General features: G+C 44.8%; 1 protein-coding gene across 1 annotated transcript in view; it reads left to right on the forward strand.

Moving 5' to 3' along the window:
• LOC117366868 (collagen alpha-1(VII) chain-like) overlaps positions 1 to 18,389 on the forward strand; it is a 311,407-nt gene that overhangs the window by 191,846 nt on the left and 101,172 nt on the right. The window contains exons 54-57 of the mRNA XM_033958833.1: positions 287 to 322; positions 7,945 to 8,079; positions 15,377 to 15,676; positions 17,899 to 18,195. Coding sequence (XP_033814724.1) covers positions 287 to 322; positions 7,945 to 8,079; positions 15,377 to 15,676; positions 17,899 to 18,195 — 768 coding nt within the window. The remainder of the gene's footprint in view (positions 1 to 286; positions 323 to 7,944; positions 8,080 to 15,376; positions 15,677 to 17,898; positions 18,196 to 18,389) is intronic.

The following is an 18,389-nucleotide window of genomic DNA, read 5'->3' on the forward strand; positions in this document are numbered from 1 at the left end:
AAACAGAGTCAGGGTCTCCAGAGGAGAGTCGGGGCGGGCGAAAGGAGAGTCGGGAAGCATGCGCGGTATACGGGTGTGCGCGGTATATAAAAATTTATGTACATAAATATGTGTTTTTTGCGCGCTATACCCGTGTGCGCGTTTTACACGGGTGCGCGTTATCTATGTGAAAATACGGTAGGCTGTTCCTTATCAGTCTTACTCAGAAAACATATTATCTATCCAGTCATTCATTTTATCTATATTTAATATTTCATTGTTTTAAATCCATTTATTTTTTTCTCAGGATCTGGAAAAGCTTTTTGAAGCTTATGGCATTCAGGTAGGTGAACAAATGTCACGTTTTGGGTGGATTTGTGACACAGAAAATTTTGTCCCAGATCTAAAAAAACTTTACTGAAAATTGGTCAAATGGGATGTGATTCTCCAAGACTCATCACAGAGTACGTTCTGTGCAGTCGGGTCACAAGAAACTCACTACTGATAAATGCCAACAAAGATTGGATTGTACTCTTAGGGGAATGGGGTATGATCTCCTGGCTCTTCTCTGGATCTGGACCCAACCTGGGCCCTGGTATTTCCAGGGAGGTTGTGGGATGACAGAAACTAGAGAATGACATGGAGACAAATTTCTCCTCGTCCCCGCAGGAACTCAATTTCACCATCACGTCCCTGTTAGTTTTGTCGCTGTCCCTGCCCCATTCCTGTAAGGTCTGCCTTATAAACACAAGCCTCAAATACTTATGATTTTAAAGTGTTTGAGGCTTGTGCGGATGAGGACGGAGCTTAGGCATTGGTAGAATGAGGCATTATGACATCACAATCTGAGCTCTAGAATGTTGCTACTTAGGATTTTAAAGTGTTTGAGGCTTGTGCAGATGAGGACAGAGCTTGCAGGAATGGGGCAGGGACAGGAAAAGAACTCGCAGGGACAGGACGGGAAAATGAGTTCCCGTGGGGATGGGGAAAAATTTGTCCCCGTGTCATTCTCTAATAGAAACCCTTATATCTCACTCTTTGAATTTTCCATTAAGTAATACGGAGCAAAACTGGTTTATGAAGTATAAGACAAATTCTCAAAAAACGATTGTTTTGTCAGCTTTATATCTATTCTCTAAACTTTCTATTGTATGCTGATTGACTGAATCACATGGAGGGTGGAATGACTTCAGACTCCCCTTGCCCAACTCACAACAGAACAGCATATGCTGGTCTATTCACTGGGTGTCTTATCTATCATTGGTCAACTACCCCCCCTCCAAATATAATAGATATACCACCAGCCAATTCATGAAGTTATGAAGGATAAGAAACGGCCTGACCCTTCACAGAAGGCTAGTGAGATCCAAGAGTGAGGCAGTCATCCAGAGAGAGGTTTGGAGCCCGTGGTAGCCTGCTTCCGGCTAGAGCTCTCAGCCCATTCCAAGCTATAGGGCTCATTGAGTTGAAGTTCGACTGGGCACACATAACACCGTCAATTGCGTACCCCGACAGTTCCGCTCCGACAAACGTGTGTACCGACAAGTGCATGCATGAAGGGAGTGGGATTTTCAGGGCGCAATTGTCAATGGAGTGGGGGAGAGTTTGCGGCAATGTTAAAATTGAGATGGTGTCAGCATTCCCAGAATGAGTGTGTGATTTTAGTGGGGAGGGGTCCCACACACACACACACACACCCCCTCAGAGCGGAAGAGTTCCCCCCACACCCCCCTTCAGAGGGGACAAGCCAGGCAGCGTGACTTTAAGTGTACTGGAGGGGTTCTCCATCAGACCCCCCCTCAACGGGAGTACAAGGAATTCTAAGTGTATTGGAGGGGGTTCCCCCCACACACCCCTCAGAGTGCAAACGGGAAGGCCAGAGAGTGGTGAAAGTGGCGACGTGCATTTGTCCTTCGCACAAATGTCAGGGCGTGATTGTTGGTGCGCCAATGTCCAGCGCGCTTTTGACGGGTCACTCTTTTCCACATAGTCACCCTGTTTTGTGATACATTTTTCCCAGCGTCCTACTAATACACCCTCTTACCGTGTCTCCCGCCCCAACCATTTCCTGCGAAACTATGAAAGTGCAGAAACGTTTTGAAGACCCCTCGTATAACCGCACAATTGTAAAACCAAGTCCTTCCACCTCTGTGAATAGATCTTTCCGCTTTCCTCAGTGATGCTAATCTGCATCCGGAATCTCTTCTCCCTTTATATGGTTGATATATTAACAGTCTTTTGTAAACCACACTACCTAGAAGGGGATTCCAACAAATCTTGAACCCTAACAAAAAATACTTTTGAAAAGAATCTATATGGACGGGATAGCCAATACGTTACATTGCAACATTAACTAAAGTGGAGAAAAAAGCCTCAGAGGTAATAGTAGTTGTATAACAGCATAAATGTTGATTTTTCAAGGCTGCTTGAATCATAAGAACATAAGAATAATCTTACTGGGTCAGACCAATGGTCCATCTAGCCCAGTAGCCCGTTCTCATGGTAGCCAATCCAGGTCCCTAGTACCTGGTAAAGCCCAAAGAGTACAACATTCCATATAAAATCCCAAACAATAGCAAGATTCCAGAATCCCAAAGAGTAACAAGATTGTAGAATCCCAAAGAGTAGCAACATTCCATATAGAATCCCAAAGAATAGCAAGATTCCAGAATCCTAAAGAGAAACAAGATTCTAGAATCCCAAAGAGTAACAAGATTCCATATAGAATCCCAAAGAATAGCAAGATTCCAGAATCCCAAAGAGTAACAAGATTCTAGAATCCCAAAGAGTAGCAACATTCCTATAGAATCCCAAAGAGTAACAAGATTCTAGAATCCCAAAGAGTAGCAACATTCCTATAGAATCCCAAAGAATAGCAAGATTCCAGAATCCCAAAGAGTAACAAGATTCCATATAGAATCCCAAAGAATAGCAAGATTCCAGAATCCCAAAGAGTAACAAGACTCTAGAATCCCAAAGAGTAGCAACATTCCTATAGAATCCCAAAGAATAGCAAGATTCCAGAATCCCAAAGAGTAACAAGATTCTAGAATCCCAAAGAATAGCAACATTCCATATAGAATCCCAAAGAATAGCAAGATTCCAGAATCCCAAAGAGTAACAAGATTCTAGAATCCCAAAGAGTAGCAATATTCCATATAGAATCCCAAAGAATAGCAAGATTCCAGAATCCCAAAGAGTAACAAGATTCTAGAATCCCAAAGAGTAGCAACATTCCATATAGAATCGCAAAGAATAGCAAGATTCCAGAATCCCAAAGAATAACAAGATTCTAGAATCCCAAAGAGCATCATCATTCCATGCTACCGATCCAGGGCAAGCAGTGGCTTCCCCCATAAGTCATAGGCACAAAAAAAACCTCCACTTAACAAGCAAAGTCCATCTTGCGATATACACAGGCAACTCATAACCTGTAGTAAAGAATATAGTGAGGGACTTATCTGAACCGCTTCAACAGAATCTTCACCGCAGTCTTCAATCGCCGCTCCTTTCAAAACCATACAGGCCCAATACAGCAATGGAGCCGGTCCCGCAGGTTCTTCTGTTAGAGTGCTTCATATAAGTCTCTCAGTGTTCTTTACTACAAAAACCCTACTATTCAAAAAATACATTAAACTAAACTAACACAACCAGACTTGACCCAAGCACCACCCGCAACACTCGCTGATCCTGATAAATTTCCAGACTACTTCTTAAGTATCTCCAAAAGACCTAATACCTCATATGTAATATGTAATACTGTAAACTGTAATAATGTAATCCGCCTTGAACCGCAAGATAATAGAAACATAGAATATGACGGCAGAAAAGGGCTGATGGCCCAACAAGTCTGCCCACTCGAGAACCCTCCCTCCAACTAGTCTGCCTGTTCAAGGACCCTTCTTCCCTGGAGTATGTGTCGATTGAGCATAACTCCGTAGTACTCCCACCTGTTTGTCCCATCGACTCTTGAAGTCGAGCACGTTACTGGCCTCGATCACCTGGTGGAATAGAAATCACTAATGTAATGTTATGGGTTACATTACACTGCATTAGGGATTTCTATTCCGCCATTACCTTGCAGTTCAAGGCGGATTACAAATGGATTGTCGGGATATTAGAAGTATTTAGGGAGTAGTTTGTACATTTCTTTGAGTTGCTAAGGATTACATCTGAATTGTCATGGTATTAGAAGTACATATGGAGAAGTTGCAGGTGATGCTTGGGACATTTCTGATTGAGTTAGTTCGGTTTTAGGTGTTTTTTTTTTTTGAATAGAAGGGTTTTTATTTCTTTTTTGAGGGTTTTGTAGTCTGTGGTCGAGGTCACTAGGTTGTAGAGTTGGAGGTCGAGTGTTGCAGCTCGAGTGGCTAGGAGGTTGTTATACAGTTTTTTCTTTTGACGTTTTTGGTTGGAGGGTGTGTGGGTTCTCCTATATCTGGTTGAGGTGGATTGAATTAGTCGATTGTTCCAATAGGCTGGGCTGTCTCCGTTTTTTGCTTTAAATAGTAGGCAGTAAAATTTGAAGTGTACTCTCGCTTGTATCGGGAGCCAATGTGTGTCGTGGTATGCCTCCATGATGTGGTTGAATTTCTTCAGTGAGTAGACCAGTCTTAGGGCTGTGTTTCTTATGTATCGCAAGATGGACTTTGCTCGTTAAGTGGAGTTTTTTTTTGTGCCTATGACTTGATTCAAACAGCCTTGAAGAATCAACATTTATTCCGTTATAAGGCTGCCATTACCTCAGAGGCTTTTTTTCTCCACTTTAGTTAATATTGTAATGCAGGGGTAGGGAACTCCGGTCCTCGAGAGCCGTATTCCAGTCGGGTTTTCAGGATTTCCCCAATGAATATGCATTGAAAGCAGTGCATGCAAATAGATCTCATGCATATTCATTGGGGAAATCCTGAAAACCCGACTGGAATACGGCTCTCGAGGACCGGAGTTCCCTACCCCTGTTGTAATGTAACATATTGGCTATCCCATTCCTATAGAGTCAGGTTTTTTTTTGTTAGTGTTCAAGATATATTAACAGCCCTATGGATGGATTCATTGAAAGCCAGATAAGACTTGGAACTGCTAAACGCTGAACTTAAATATAGCACTTTTTCAATCAAAAGTTTTTACTGATTATATTTTCATTGGGCATTATAGTAAACCACCAACTGATGAATGAACACTGAGTCATTGATCGTTCTGGAACACTTTTGGATAAGCATGATTTTTGGGTAGAGACATTGGGGGTGTTATTTAAATGAGAGAATTATACGAGACAACACCAGTGATGTAACTGGCGCGTATGCGATTCGGGGATTTTTTTTCCCCCCACGCATGCATCAATCAGATCAATACAAAACCTGCGCAGTTACTGAACATAAGAACATAAGAAGTTGCATCCGCTGAGGCAGACCAGAGGTCCATCTCGCCCAGCGGTCCGCTCCCGCGGCGGCCCATCAGGCCCATTGCCTGATTAATGGTCCCAGACTATCCCTAAACCTACCTCTACTCCTATCTGTACCCCTCAATCCCTTTATCCTCTAGGAACCTATCCAAACCTTCTTTGAAGCCTTGTAACGTGCTCCGGCCTATCACAGCCTCCGGAAGCGCGTTCCATGTGTCCACCACCCTCTGGGTGAAAAAGAACTTTCTGGCATTTGTTTTAAACCTGTCTCCTTTTAATTTTTCCGAGTGCCCCCTTGTACTTGTGGTTCCCCGTAATCTGAAAAATCTGTCCCTGTCTACCCTTTCTATACCCTTCAGGATCTTGAAGGTTTCTATCATGTCTCCTCTAAGTCTCCGCTTTTCCAGGGAGAACAGCCCCAGCTTTTTCAGTCTGTCACATTATTAAACATTTTGCATTTCCTTTGCTATCTAGTCTCCATTCATTTATTATTGTTAAGTTTTTAAGAAAGATAGGAGTCGGAGTTTGGATGTACACTTCTCCCTCCGTATTTGCGGTTTCAACGATTGCGGTTTCGAGTATTCACGGTTTTTAGCTTGCTGGCTCCTCCCCCCCAAATTACATCTGCTTGCATAGAGAAATCGCTGATTCCCCGCACTTTGTTCACCGTGTTTTGCCTCTCCTTCAGGAACAGGCCAGGTCTTCCACCATGTTATTCGCGGTTTCACCATATTCACAATAGTTTTTTAATAGAAAACAGCAAATAACATGAAAAAGTTATTCACAATTTTTCTGTATTTGCAGTTCTGTTAATCCCCTATCACAGCGAATATGGAGGGAGAAGTGTAGTTTGTTTGTTTTTTACTCCTTTAGGGAATTACTTGAGATTAAAGTATGGTAATTTGATATAGAAACATAGAAAGATGACGGCAGAAAAGGGCTATAGCCCATCAAGTCTGCCCACTCTACTGTCCCACCCCATTAAGTCAGAGTGCTGCTCGACCCACGTAGAGATCCCACGTGGATGTCCCATTTATTCTTAAAGTCGAGCACGCTAGTGGCCTTGATCACCTGCACCGGTAGTTTGTTCCAGTGATCCACCACCCTTTCTGTAAAGAAATACTTCCTGGTGTCACCACCAAATCTCCCTCCTCTGAGTTTGAGCGGGTGCCCCCTTGTGACTGAAGGTCCCTTAGGAAAGAATATGTCGTTTTCCACCTCGACACGACCTGTGATGTACTTAAATGTCTCAATCATGTCACCCCTCTCCCTGCGCTCCTCCAGAGAGTAGAGCTGCAACTTGCCCAGTCTTTCCTCATATGAGAGACCCTTGAGTCCGGAGACCATCCTAGTGGCCATTCGCTTGTCCGACTCAGCTCGAAGCACATCTTTATGGTAATGTGGCCTCCAGAATTGCACACTGTACTCCAGATGAGGTCTCACCATGGCTCTGTACAGTGGCATTATGACTTCAGGTTTACGGCTGACGAAGCTTCTATTGATACATCCCATCATCCGCCTTGCCTTGGATGAGGCGGATGATGGGATGTATCAATAGAAGCTTTGTCAGCCGTATATTAACAGAGCATCAACAGTGAGACCAATATATAACACCCTCTCCCCCACTTTGCTCCAAGCAAGGAAGACTAAACCCAACTGAATTTGTTGTGGCTGGAATAACAGACTAAATCATTCCTTCTCAATCAGACACAGAAGAACCCATTCACTATTCTATTACCCACCATCCAAAAATGTCAAACGAAAAACACTTTATGACAACCTAATAGCCTCCAAAGCAGCTAAGTTGGACAAACAACTCACCACTCTGTTATCCTCATCCACAGATTACAAAACCTTCAAGAAAGAAATTAAAACCATACTCTTCAAAAAACACCTTAAACCTATCCAGCACAATAATCCTAACCCAACATCCAACACTCTATAAACCCTTAGTACTCTCTAATTTTTCTAGTTACCAAACATTATCTAAAACCCATAATTCTGCCTTAAAATTTTATCTCATCGTTTAATCTATTACTTCAAGTTGAAATGTAATTCTTGCTTTAGTTTGGATGTAATCCGCCTTGAACCGCAAGGTAATGGCGGAATAGAAATTACTAATGTAATGTATTCCTTGACTAAACCTAGCTAGTTTGCGCTTAAAAATGTGAGTAATCCCCCAGTTCCCGCCTTCATCAACAAAGTGATGCTGCATTGGAGGCTATTAGCCAATAATAGAAAAAGTGTGCCACTGCCAATGTGTCCCCCCCCCCCCCCAATGATCTGCCAGCCAATATTTACCATAACATCCAAGTTCCCTTGGGTCCCCTTCCATCACCACCTTCCTGGATCCCAGACCCTGAAAATAGAGCCAGAGCAAGAGAAGAGGATATGCAGACTTTTTGCCTTTGGTCGAGACTGCAAGGTGTGAGTTTGAAGCAGTGCAACAAACCACTCCGTGCTGTTTTCAGCTTGTGAAACTGCTGAGTCGTGACGGGGATATCCTGTGGGAGAAAGCTTGGACTCATTTCTGCTTGCTCATCTGTCCTCCATTGCTATTTCAGTTGACGCTGCTGAAAGAATTGACTGACCATCTTCTGAGGGATGGCATGGAAGAGGCATTTCAGCAGCTGACGAGCTCAAAAAAGGACAGAACAACAAGGAAGAAGCAGGGACCAAAGCACGCTTCGGAATACACTGTGAGTGCTTCACAGTGGGGGGTCAGTGCGAGGCCATGATTACCTCATCGTAATACTGCTGGCAGCAAACAGGGCGCATTAACCTACTTGACTTCTTGAATTGGTCAGACTCTGGAGCTTTTCCTATATAGCGGTAGCAACTAGGGAGGCCATTATGGTTTACTGTTATTATTTATTTATTTATTTTAAGCAGGGGTGTCCAACCTGCGGCCCAGTGAAGTATTTTGTGCGGCCCCGGTCGAGGGCAATGCAGTGTTTTTCTCTGCTGCCCCTAGGTGTTTAACCGTCTTGCCAGCTCCCTCCTCTGTCTTGCCGCAGCGTTCGCACGTTTGTGCGGCCCCAGAAACATTTTTTCGGCCATTGTGGCCCAGGGAAGCCAAAAGGTTGGACACCCCTGATTTTAAGCATGTCTAATTCACTTACACCTAAGTGACTACCATTTATTAATCAGTTGGTGCAGAGACTGGCTTAAATCTAATGCTGGCACCAGTGTTTAACTTAATCTGTTTATTCACCACGGTAGGTAAGAACAGTAGCCCGTCATCACGGTGGCCAATCCAAGTCACTAGTACCTGGCAAAACCCCAACTAGTAGCAACATTTCATATAGAATCCCAAAGAATAGCAAGATTCCGGAATCCCAAAGAGTAAAGAGATTCTAGAATCCCAAAGTGTAGCAACATTCCATACAGAATCTCAAAGAATAGCAACGTTTCATACAGAATCCCAAAGAATAGCAAGATTCCGGAATCCCAAAGAGTAACAAGATTCCAGAATCCCAAAGAGTAGCAACATTTCATACAGAATCTCAAAGAATAGCAAGATTCCGGAATCCCAGAGAGTAACAAGATTCTAGAATCCCAAAGAGTAGCAACATTCCATAAAGAATCCCAAAGAGTAGCAATGTTTCATACAGAATCCCAAAGAATAGCAAGATTCCGGAATCCCAAAGAGTAAAGAGATTCTAGAATCCCAAAGTGTAACAACATTCCATACAGAATCTCAAAGAATAGCAAGATTCCGGAATCCCAGAGAATAACCAGATTCTAGAATCCCAAAGTGTAGCAACATTCCATACAGAATCTCAAAGAATAGCAAGATTCCGGAATCCCAGAGAGTAACGAGATTCTAGAATCCCAAAGAGTGGCAACATTCCATGCCACCGATCCAGTGCAATCATATACAGGGCCCAGTATCCAAATGGATATGTGTTTACTGGCAGCCACAAAGCAGTCCTTCTTGTATGTTGTTTCAGAGGGGTCTGAAAACCTTCTTATTTGAGAAGTTTATAAACTAGGATAGCTAATGAGACCTAGGGATATAATTTTGCACCAATTGTAAGTGAATAGCTTGATGTATTAGTGCAATTTTGTATTTGTAAGCCACTTTGGAGCTACAGTATATAGGTATTAAGCAGGTTAGAAATGACAGTTTAAATTTAGATTTAGATTAGATGTAGGACACTTCTTGCAGGCCTAAATTATCCCCTGCCCCTTTTACTAAACCGCGATAGCGGTTATTAGCGCAAGGAGCTGCGCTGAATGCTCCATGCTGCTCTCGACGGGCAGCGGAGAGCGGCAGACAAGAGCGGGCGGGATGGGGGTGGGGATGGGTGGAACTAGGCGGGCTTGGGGGGCGGGTCTAGAGGTCTGGATTTTCCAATTGGAAAATCTGGCAACCCTAGTTATTGCCGAAAAAGTCTGAGCTAAAACCTAGACGTCCCTGAGAACAGGAATAAATCCCGTCGGCAAACATAAACATTTATTTCCATTCTGAAATTGGGAGTGCATGTGTATCTTTTACGTGTCTACCTGCTGGTTTCTGCATGTCCAAAATATGACAAGGCTTCTAAATTGGCCACCATAGCCGCTATTGGCCAACTCATCTAAATGATGTCACCAGCACCTAGCAATTCTCGTCAAGATACACACAGATGCCATTTTGTTTCAAAAGTAAACATTTACCATGGTTTTCAGTTAGGAGGATCTGATCCTTATTAAAAATGTGTATCTGGAGAAAGGTTATGGTTTTCATAGACTGGTTCAATAGTTTTCAGAAAAGACGTAGAGTATGTTTTGAAGAAATTGTGAGAAATGGCTCATTGGATCAGCAGTCAAGAAACGATAGGGACTGATCAGTTCACATTGTGACATTAGAAGAACCAGATAAACATAGAGACATGATGGCAGATAAAGACCAAATGGCCCATCCACAGTAACCATTATCTCTTTCTCTCTCCGAGAGATCCCACATGCCTATCCCAGGCCCTTTTGATTTCAGACACACTCTGTCTCCACCACCTCTTCTGGGAGACTGTTCAATGCATCTTCCACCCTTTCTGAAAAACAGTATTTCCTTAGATTACTTCTGAGCCTATCACCTCTTAACTTCATCCTATGCCCTCTCATTGCAGAGTTTCCTTTCAATTGAAAGAGACTCGACTCATGCGCATTTACATAACGTAGGTATTTAAATGTCTCTCCAGAACAGGGGTGCCCAACAGTAGCTCAGGAAGGCAACGTGAGTCGATCGCAGACTCGTGTTGCCGTCCTGATCTATGGGCCGATCAGCCTTCCTCTCCAGTGTTCTCCCTAGGGCCTTTTAGCTGGGCGGTCCGCCAGCTGTCATCTGCCGCTGCTGAACATTAAACCCCCCCCCAAAAAAAACCGGCTTGAAGATTTCAGCCCATAGCGAACTTATGCTCCGGGCTCTAACGTGTGCGTGCCGGCTTCTCTTCTCTTCCCTCCGAAACCGGAAGTTATGTCCTGGGGGGAGGGGAGAAGGGAAGCCGGCGCGCACATGTTGAGAGCCCTGAAGCAAGCGTTCGCTACGGGCTAAGGCGGGAGACAAGTAAATGAAGCATTTCCTCTTCTTGCTGCCGGGTCCTGCCTACTTTCAGTTTCCGCGAAGGCAGGACCCGGCAGCATTTCCCCAATAGGTTGATCACGATCTTGGGCTGATCAGCCTTCCTCTTCCCGACAGCAGAATTGACGTCGGGGAGAGGAATGCTGGTTGGCTGAAGCAGGGAGAGCTTGGGGCCTGTTATTGGTGGCGTTTGGGTCCTGGTCCCCGATGGCAGTGGCAGTGGCTTGGGGGAGGGCAGGGAGAAAGAAAGAAAAAGGGCAGGCAGGGAGACAGAAGGAAAGAAGAGAAACAGAAAAAAAAGAAAGGGAGGCAGAGAGAAAGAAAGGGCAGGGAAGAGGAAGGAAAAGTTGGGGGAAGGAATGAGGTGTGGAGAAGAGGAAGCATACAGGCTGAAAGAAAGATTGCATGCACAGTCAGAAGAAGAAAGTGCAACCGGAGACTCATGAAATCACCAGACAAGGTAGGAAAAATGATTTTATTTTAAATTTAGTGATCAAAATGTGTCTGAATTTATATCTGCTGTCTATATTTTACACTAAGGTCCCCTTTTACTAAACCGCAATAGAGGTTTTTAGCTCAGGGAGCCTATGAGTGTCGAGAGCAGCGCTGGGCATTCAGCGCAGCTCCCTGCGCTAAAAACTGCTATCGTGGTTTAGTAAAAAGGGAGGGGGGTATATTTGTCTATTTTTGTATGGTTGTTACTGAGGTGATAGTGCATAGAGTCATCTGCTTTGACCTCTTTGAAAAACCCTGGAATAGGAATGATAATTAACATTTTCTATGCGTACAGTGTGCTTTGTGTTTTTTTTTTAATTTTATTGTTGGTAGATCATTTTGACTTGGTCATTTAAAAAGTAGCTCGCAAGCCCAAAAAGTGTGGGCACTCCTGCTCTAGAACAATACTAATAATAACAATCTATAAATTAATTACTCCCAAAAAATGTTATTAGCCAAGTGGTGGAAATACCCATTGAAAAACCATTTAAGTAAAGTGGAGAAAAAGCCTCAACTTAATTTCATATGTAGACGGCAACCCAATGAGTTTCTCAGCCGTTCTTAATCTGTATCATGGGCAAAAAAAAACTCCACTACTTCTGAAAATGCAATCTTTCAAAATGGGAACATATTTCACCACTGTGCACAGGGAACAGGAAAAAGAACCTTAAGGAAGGTTTCACTTATCTTCACAGCTGTTGATAAAGGCCAGGATCGCGATTAGAGAATGACACGGGGAGCGATCCCCGCAGCGAACCGCTGCGTGGCTGCGGTTTGGCTGCGGGTTATGGTGACCTCATTAGCAAATCGCCGCAGACGCGGGGACAAATCCTTTCACCGCCCGCAAAAACGGTGAATAGATTTGTCCCCGCAGGCCAATGTCCCCCCTTCTAGGAACCGCTATTTACCTGTGTTTCACCGTGCTCCTCATTTGTCAGATCAACCCTTCCTGCCAATAGAACCCGCCCCCCCCCCCCCCGACGATTGCCCTCAGCCCTTCATGCCGACAGAACCAGCCCTCCCCAACGATCGCGGCAGGAGGGTACCCATCCCCTCCTGCCTACCCCAACAGCCCCCCCGACGATCGCAGCAGGAGGATATCCAACCCCTCCTGCCAGCTCCCCAACAGCCCCCCTATGATCACTGGTAGGAGGGTGCCCAACCCCTCCTGCCGGCACCCCCAACGGCCCCCTATATCGCCAATAGGAGGGTGCCCAACCCCTCCTGCCGGACCCTCCCCCAACAAACCCCGCCATTCCGAAACACCACCCTTAGTCTTACTTTCCAAGTTGGACCGGACAGCTCCTCGCTCATCTGGCCAGCAGGCCTGCCTCCGTCCAAATGAGGCGGGCCCGCCCCTCCCCTCCCCTGCCTAACCCACAGGATCCTAGGGCCTGATTGGCCCAAGCACCTAAGGCCCCTCCTATAGCGGGAGTGGCTTTAGGTGCCTAGACCAATCAGGCCCTAGGATCCTGTGGGTTGGGCAGGGTAGGGGCGGGCCCGCCTCATTTGGACGGAGGCAAGCCTGCTGGCCATACATGTGAGGAGCCGTCCGGTCCAACTTGGAAAGTAAGACTAAGGGGGTTCCGGGGTGGGAGGGTTCGTTGGGGGGGGGTCCAGCAGGAGGGGTTGGGTACCCTCCTGCCGGCGATCTTAGGGGAGGCCATTGGGAGGACCGGCAGGAGGGGTTGGGTACCCTTCTGCTGTGATTGTCGGGAGGGCCGTTGGGGGGGGGTCTACAGGAGGGGTTGGGTGCCCTCCTGCCGTGATCGCTGGGGGGAGGGGAGACTTGCAGCCGTAGCCGCGGTCACTATGCTAATCACGGCAGGGAGATCTTTGCCGCGATTAGGTACAGCGGCCGCGTCTACTTATCATGTAGGCTAACATTGTAAGCATTTAAAGTACATGTCGTGTTTGTTTTTGCATTGCTAGCCCCAGGGGTGGTGGAAGATTAGTGATTGAAAAACTGTATGAAAAATAACTATTTTAAATTTAGTGATCAAAATGTGTCAGTTTTGAGAATTTATATTAATTAATTTTTTCTCTGCGTGTTTTGTTTTTGTATAGTTATTAACTAATATTTAACTAAGTTTTAAAGTTTTAAAGAATGTTTCCTTTATACGTAAATAAAGAAAAGTATATAAAATCGTACCCGTTTGAGGCTTTTATGTATGCAGCGGTGACGGTGACGGGGCGGTGAATGGGGTTGCAGTGGCGGTGACGGGGCGGTGAAGGGAATGGCGGTGACGGGGCGGTGCAGAGGATGGTGAGACGGGGACGGGGCGGTGACGGGGACCAATTTTTTCACCGTGTCATTCTCTAATCGCGATCCAAAAACGCAACGATCTTCCCACAATCACATTTTCGGCACTGAAGTGAAGGAACCGGTGTCCAAATCCAACAAGGCTCTTGTTTCACCAACAAGTGGCTGCTTCAGGGAGTTCCCTCCTATTCCGTTCGCAATTTGGCTCCACAATGGCACCTGACTTGTAGCTCCCAATATCATGACATCACTTCCACTGGAAACTCTATTGACCAAACTTTATTGAAAAAACAAAATCACAAAAACTCATAGTTTAATAGAACGCAAACCATTCTATTTTTTGATTTAAACCATTTAGACCAAATGGTTTTCAAGAAATAAAACGATCTTTGCTTGCTCTGATATAGTCTGGTTTTTACATCCCCTCTGCGTGCTGTCATTGGGATATGATCGAGTACATAACATCTGTGAAGGTTCTTTTTCCTGTACACAGTGGTGAAATATGTTCCCATTTTGAAAGATTGCATTTTGATAAGTAGTGGAGTTTTTTTGCCCATGATACAGATTAAGAACAGCTGAAAAACTCATTGGGTTGCCCTCTGCATATGTACTTAAATGGGTTTTCAATGGGTATTTCCACCATTTGGCTAATAACATTTTTTGGAGTAATTAATTTAAATGTCTCTAACATATATCCCCTCTCCCGCCTTTCTTCCAAAGTATACAGACTGAGATCTTTAAGTCTGCCCCCCTACACCGTATGATGAAGACCATACACCATTTTAGTAGCCTTCCTCTGAGCTGACTCCATCCTTTTTATATCTTTTTGAAGGTGCGGCCTCCAGAATTGCGCACAATATTCTAAAAGAGGTCTCACCAGAGTCTTATACAGGGGCATCAATACCTCCTTTTTCCTACTGGCCATACCTCTCCCTATGCAACCTAGCATCCTTCTAGCTTTCGCCATCATCTTTTCAACCTGTTTGGCCACCTTGAGATCATCAACATACAATCATACCCAAGTCCCGCTCTTCTGTTGTGCACATAAGTTCTTCACCAACTGTATAGTTCCCTTGGGTTTTTGCGGCCCAAATGCATGACCTTGCATTTCTTAGCATTAAATTTTTGCTGCCAAATTTCAGATCATTTTTTAGACTTCCCCCCTTAGTGTGAAGAGTTTCAGTCTCTGGTAAACAGAGCTGAGATTGTGATGTCATAATGCCTCATTCCACCAATAAGAGCCAACCTCATCAGTAGTTTGATTGTAAAGGGTAAAGGACTTGCTGTACTTCTTTTTCTGTGTGGTTACAATCAAAGAAGTTTGCTTATTTTAGACAGATATTTATTTTGTACCAAGGCGGGGCAATGAAGTTTTAAGTGACTTGCCCAGAGTTATAAGGAACAGCAGTGAGTATTGAACTCACAACCTCAAAGTGCTGAGACAGCTGCTCTAACCACTAGGCCACGCCTCAAAGTGAATCAAAGCACCTACTTACCTGTAGCTTTTGGCAGAGATAGGTGTTCAAGGCAGGAACGCTGCCTTCATTAGGGTGATGGCCCTTCCTGAAGCCCTGCATCCCAGATGATGGCAGCCTGCCGTGGCTCTCGAATTGTCAGGATAGCCTACCCATAAAGCTCTGCAGCCTGTGACAGAAACCTTCTAACTTTTCTTTAGGATATAAAACGAAACAGAAAAGAGCAGAAGATGAGGGGTCAGCCGGAAAGTGCATCTAATACCAGAATCAAAGTTGACTCCGTGCAGGAGGAGGAGACTGGGGAAGAACAACTATACCCCATCCAAACTCTGGTAGATGAAAACATGAAAGCCATCAGCACAGATCTTCCTGGAACTCCATTTCTAGCCAACAGCCAAGAGCCATCCCAAGGTTTAGAGGGAGAATCTCACAACTTCAACCGGAAATCTGTAGGCACCACCCTACCGGCAGGAGAACCTCCCAAGGCCAGAGCAGAGCAAGTAAGTTCCAAAATGACAGCAGAGCTATGATTTTGCCAAAACATTAACCAGAAAATTTTGAGTTTTGCTTAGGCCGAGAGTTTGAGCTGTGTTAGTCCTTGAGTCTTAGTAGGTTGTAATAAAAAAGAGGCTCAAGTATCTTGTGTTAGTTTTGGCATTTGCAAGCTCTAATAATGAATATTTTTTGGGAGGGGAGGATGTGTCAGGGACAGAGAATGGGCTTGGAAGAGCTTTTCAGCCAGCAAGCTAAGGGCCAGATTCTGTAAACCAGGGGTGCCCACACTTTTTTAACTCGCGAGCTACTTTTAAAATGACCAAGTCAAAATGATCTACCAACAATAAAATTTAAAAAAAAACACAACGCACACTGTACGCATAGAATTGTTAATTATCATTCCTATTCCAGGGTTTTTTCAAAGAGGTCAAAGCAGATGACTCTATGCACTGTCACCTCAGTAACAACCATACAAAAATAGACAAATACCCACCCCCTCCCTTTTTACTAAACCACAATAGCATTTTTTAGCGCAGGGAGCTGCGCTGAATGCCCAGCGCTGCTCTCGACGCTCATAGGCTCCCTGCGCTAAAAACCAATATTGCGGTTTAGTAAAAGGGGACCATATTGTAAAATATAGACAGCAGATATAAATTCAGACACATTTTGATCACTAAATTTAAAATAAAATCATTTTTCCTACCTTGTCTGGTGATTTCATGAGTCTCTGGTTGCACTTTCTTCTTCTGACTATGCATCCATTCTTTCTTTCAGCCTGTATGCTTCCTCTCCTCCAAACCTCATTCCCTGCCCCAACTTTTTCTTCCTCTCTCCCTGCCCTTTCTTTCTTTCTCTCTTCATGCCCCCTTTCTTTTTTTCTGTTTCTCTTCTTTCCTTCTGTTTCCCTGCCTGCCCCCTTTATTTCTTTCTCCCTGCCCTTCCCCAAGCCACTGCCACTTGCCACTGCCGCTGCCATCGGGGAACAGGATCCAAACGCCACCAATGGATAATAGGCCCCAAAGCCGATGCCGACAACGCCCCATGCTCTCTCTGCTTTGGGCCGATCAATCTTCCTCTCCCCGACGTCAATTCTGCCGTCAGAGAGGAAGTTCCACCCAGCCAGGCAGCGATTGGCTGGCCCGAACTTCCTCTCTGACGGCAGAATTGATGTCGGGGAGAGGAAGATTGATCGGCCCAATAGATCACCAAGGCAAAAGGAGTCCTGGATGATCGACTCACTTTGCCTTGGCGAGCTACCGGTCGATCGCGATCGACCTATTGGGCACCCCTGCTGTAAACGGTGCCTAAATCGGCCGCCACCTACAAAACGGCACCAGCCGCATGTCAATCACGCATAGGAGCCATTTAAAGAATCACGGCTAACAGCGCCAACCACAAAACATAGGCATCTGCAACATAGGCCAGGGTTTTACTGGCCTATATAGTAGACACCTAAGTTCTTTTGAGACTCACATCTAACGGTGCCTAAGGTCATCGCCGCCCCCTAAACACGCCTACTTTGATCATAGGTGCCGCTAGGCGTCTTCTTAGACGTAATTACAATGCCTACATTCGTAGGTGTTTACCGGCACCTACTTTTTTATAATGAGTTTTAACCGGTTTTTAACGGCGCTATCAATTACCATGCCAATTGAAGTAATTAAGTTAAGTGGCGGTACGGTGCATACCACAACCTAACGTACAGCGCCATTTATAGAATCTAGCCCTAACTGGTTAGCACATCCATAATGCCTAAATAGGAAGTGGTAAGCGTTCCCACTTTAATTTTTTTAAATGGTCACGCTCTAATGTTAGCGCACAGTCAGATATTCAACAAATGGAAAAATACCTCTTTTACGGCCGTGTCAGGCCATGCTAAGCCTATTCACTAGGGTAACTTTAGTAAAAAAGCCCAAAAGTGTTTTGCTGTTTGACCCTTGTGGAGTTTTGTTTTTCTTTGTAATCAGGACTGGCCAAAGTTGGAACAATTCAGTCCTCAAAGAACTTTTCCAGAGACTTTAACGTCATTCATTCATTGTATTTGTTGACCATATATAGGTAGTTTACATGTAATTGAAGATGATCAAACCAAAGCCACCATTTACCCTTGTGGTAAAGCTGTTTTTGGATAGCATGAGATGGGCAGTCGTCTGGGGTGCCATGAGATGAGAAGCACCCTAAGCGCCATTGATATTGACCATTAGACTGATTTCTTCCTGCTCTTTAGGATGTGAAAGGGAGCCGAAAAGAGCAAAAATTAAAGAAGAAGGTCCATCTGGAGACTGCACGCAACCCCAAAAGCAAGAATCATTCTGCAGAGGAGGAGATGACAGTGGAGATCAGCCAAAGTCGAACAGCAGTGAATGAAGACATGAAGATTACCAGTGAGGGTCTCCCTGGAATTCTAGTTCTGGCCAACAGTGAAGAGTCGTCTCTAAACCTCAAGGAAGAATCTCACAATAAAGTCCAGAATCCTGCAGGCACAGCTCTGGTGACGGAAGAACATTTAGCAGTTAAGGAGAAGGTGAGCTTTCAAGGCAGTAAAACTGTATAAGTGCCACCTATTTTCAGCAATGAGAGAGTGTGGGAGGGGGGGGTGGCAATTTTCATCAATGCAAGCTTGAGGACCACTTGCATTCCCTGGAGACTTCTGAGGTGGCCCCCATCGTCATTCAGGGTTGGGTTTTTTTTTCCCCTTCCTACTCTTTACCTCTCTAG

Source organism: Geotrypetes seraphini, chromosome 9, assembly GCF_902459505.1.
Source record: "Geotrypetes seraphini chromosome 9, aGeoSer1.1, whole genome shotgun sequence".
NCBI classification, from domain to species: domain Eukaryota; kingdom Metazoa; phylum Chordata; class Amphibia; order Gymnophiona; family Dermophiidae; genus Geotrypetes; species Geotrypetes seraphini.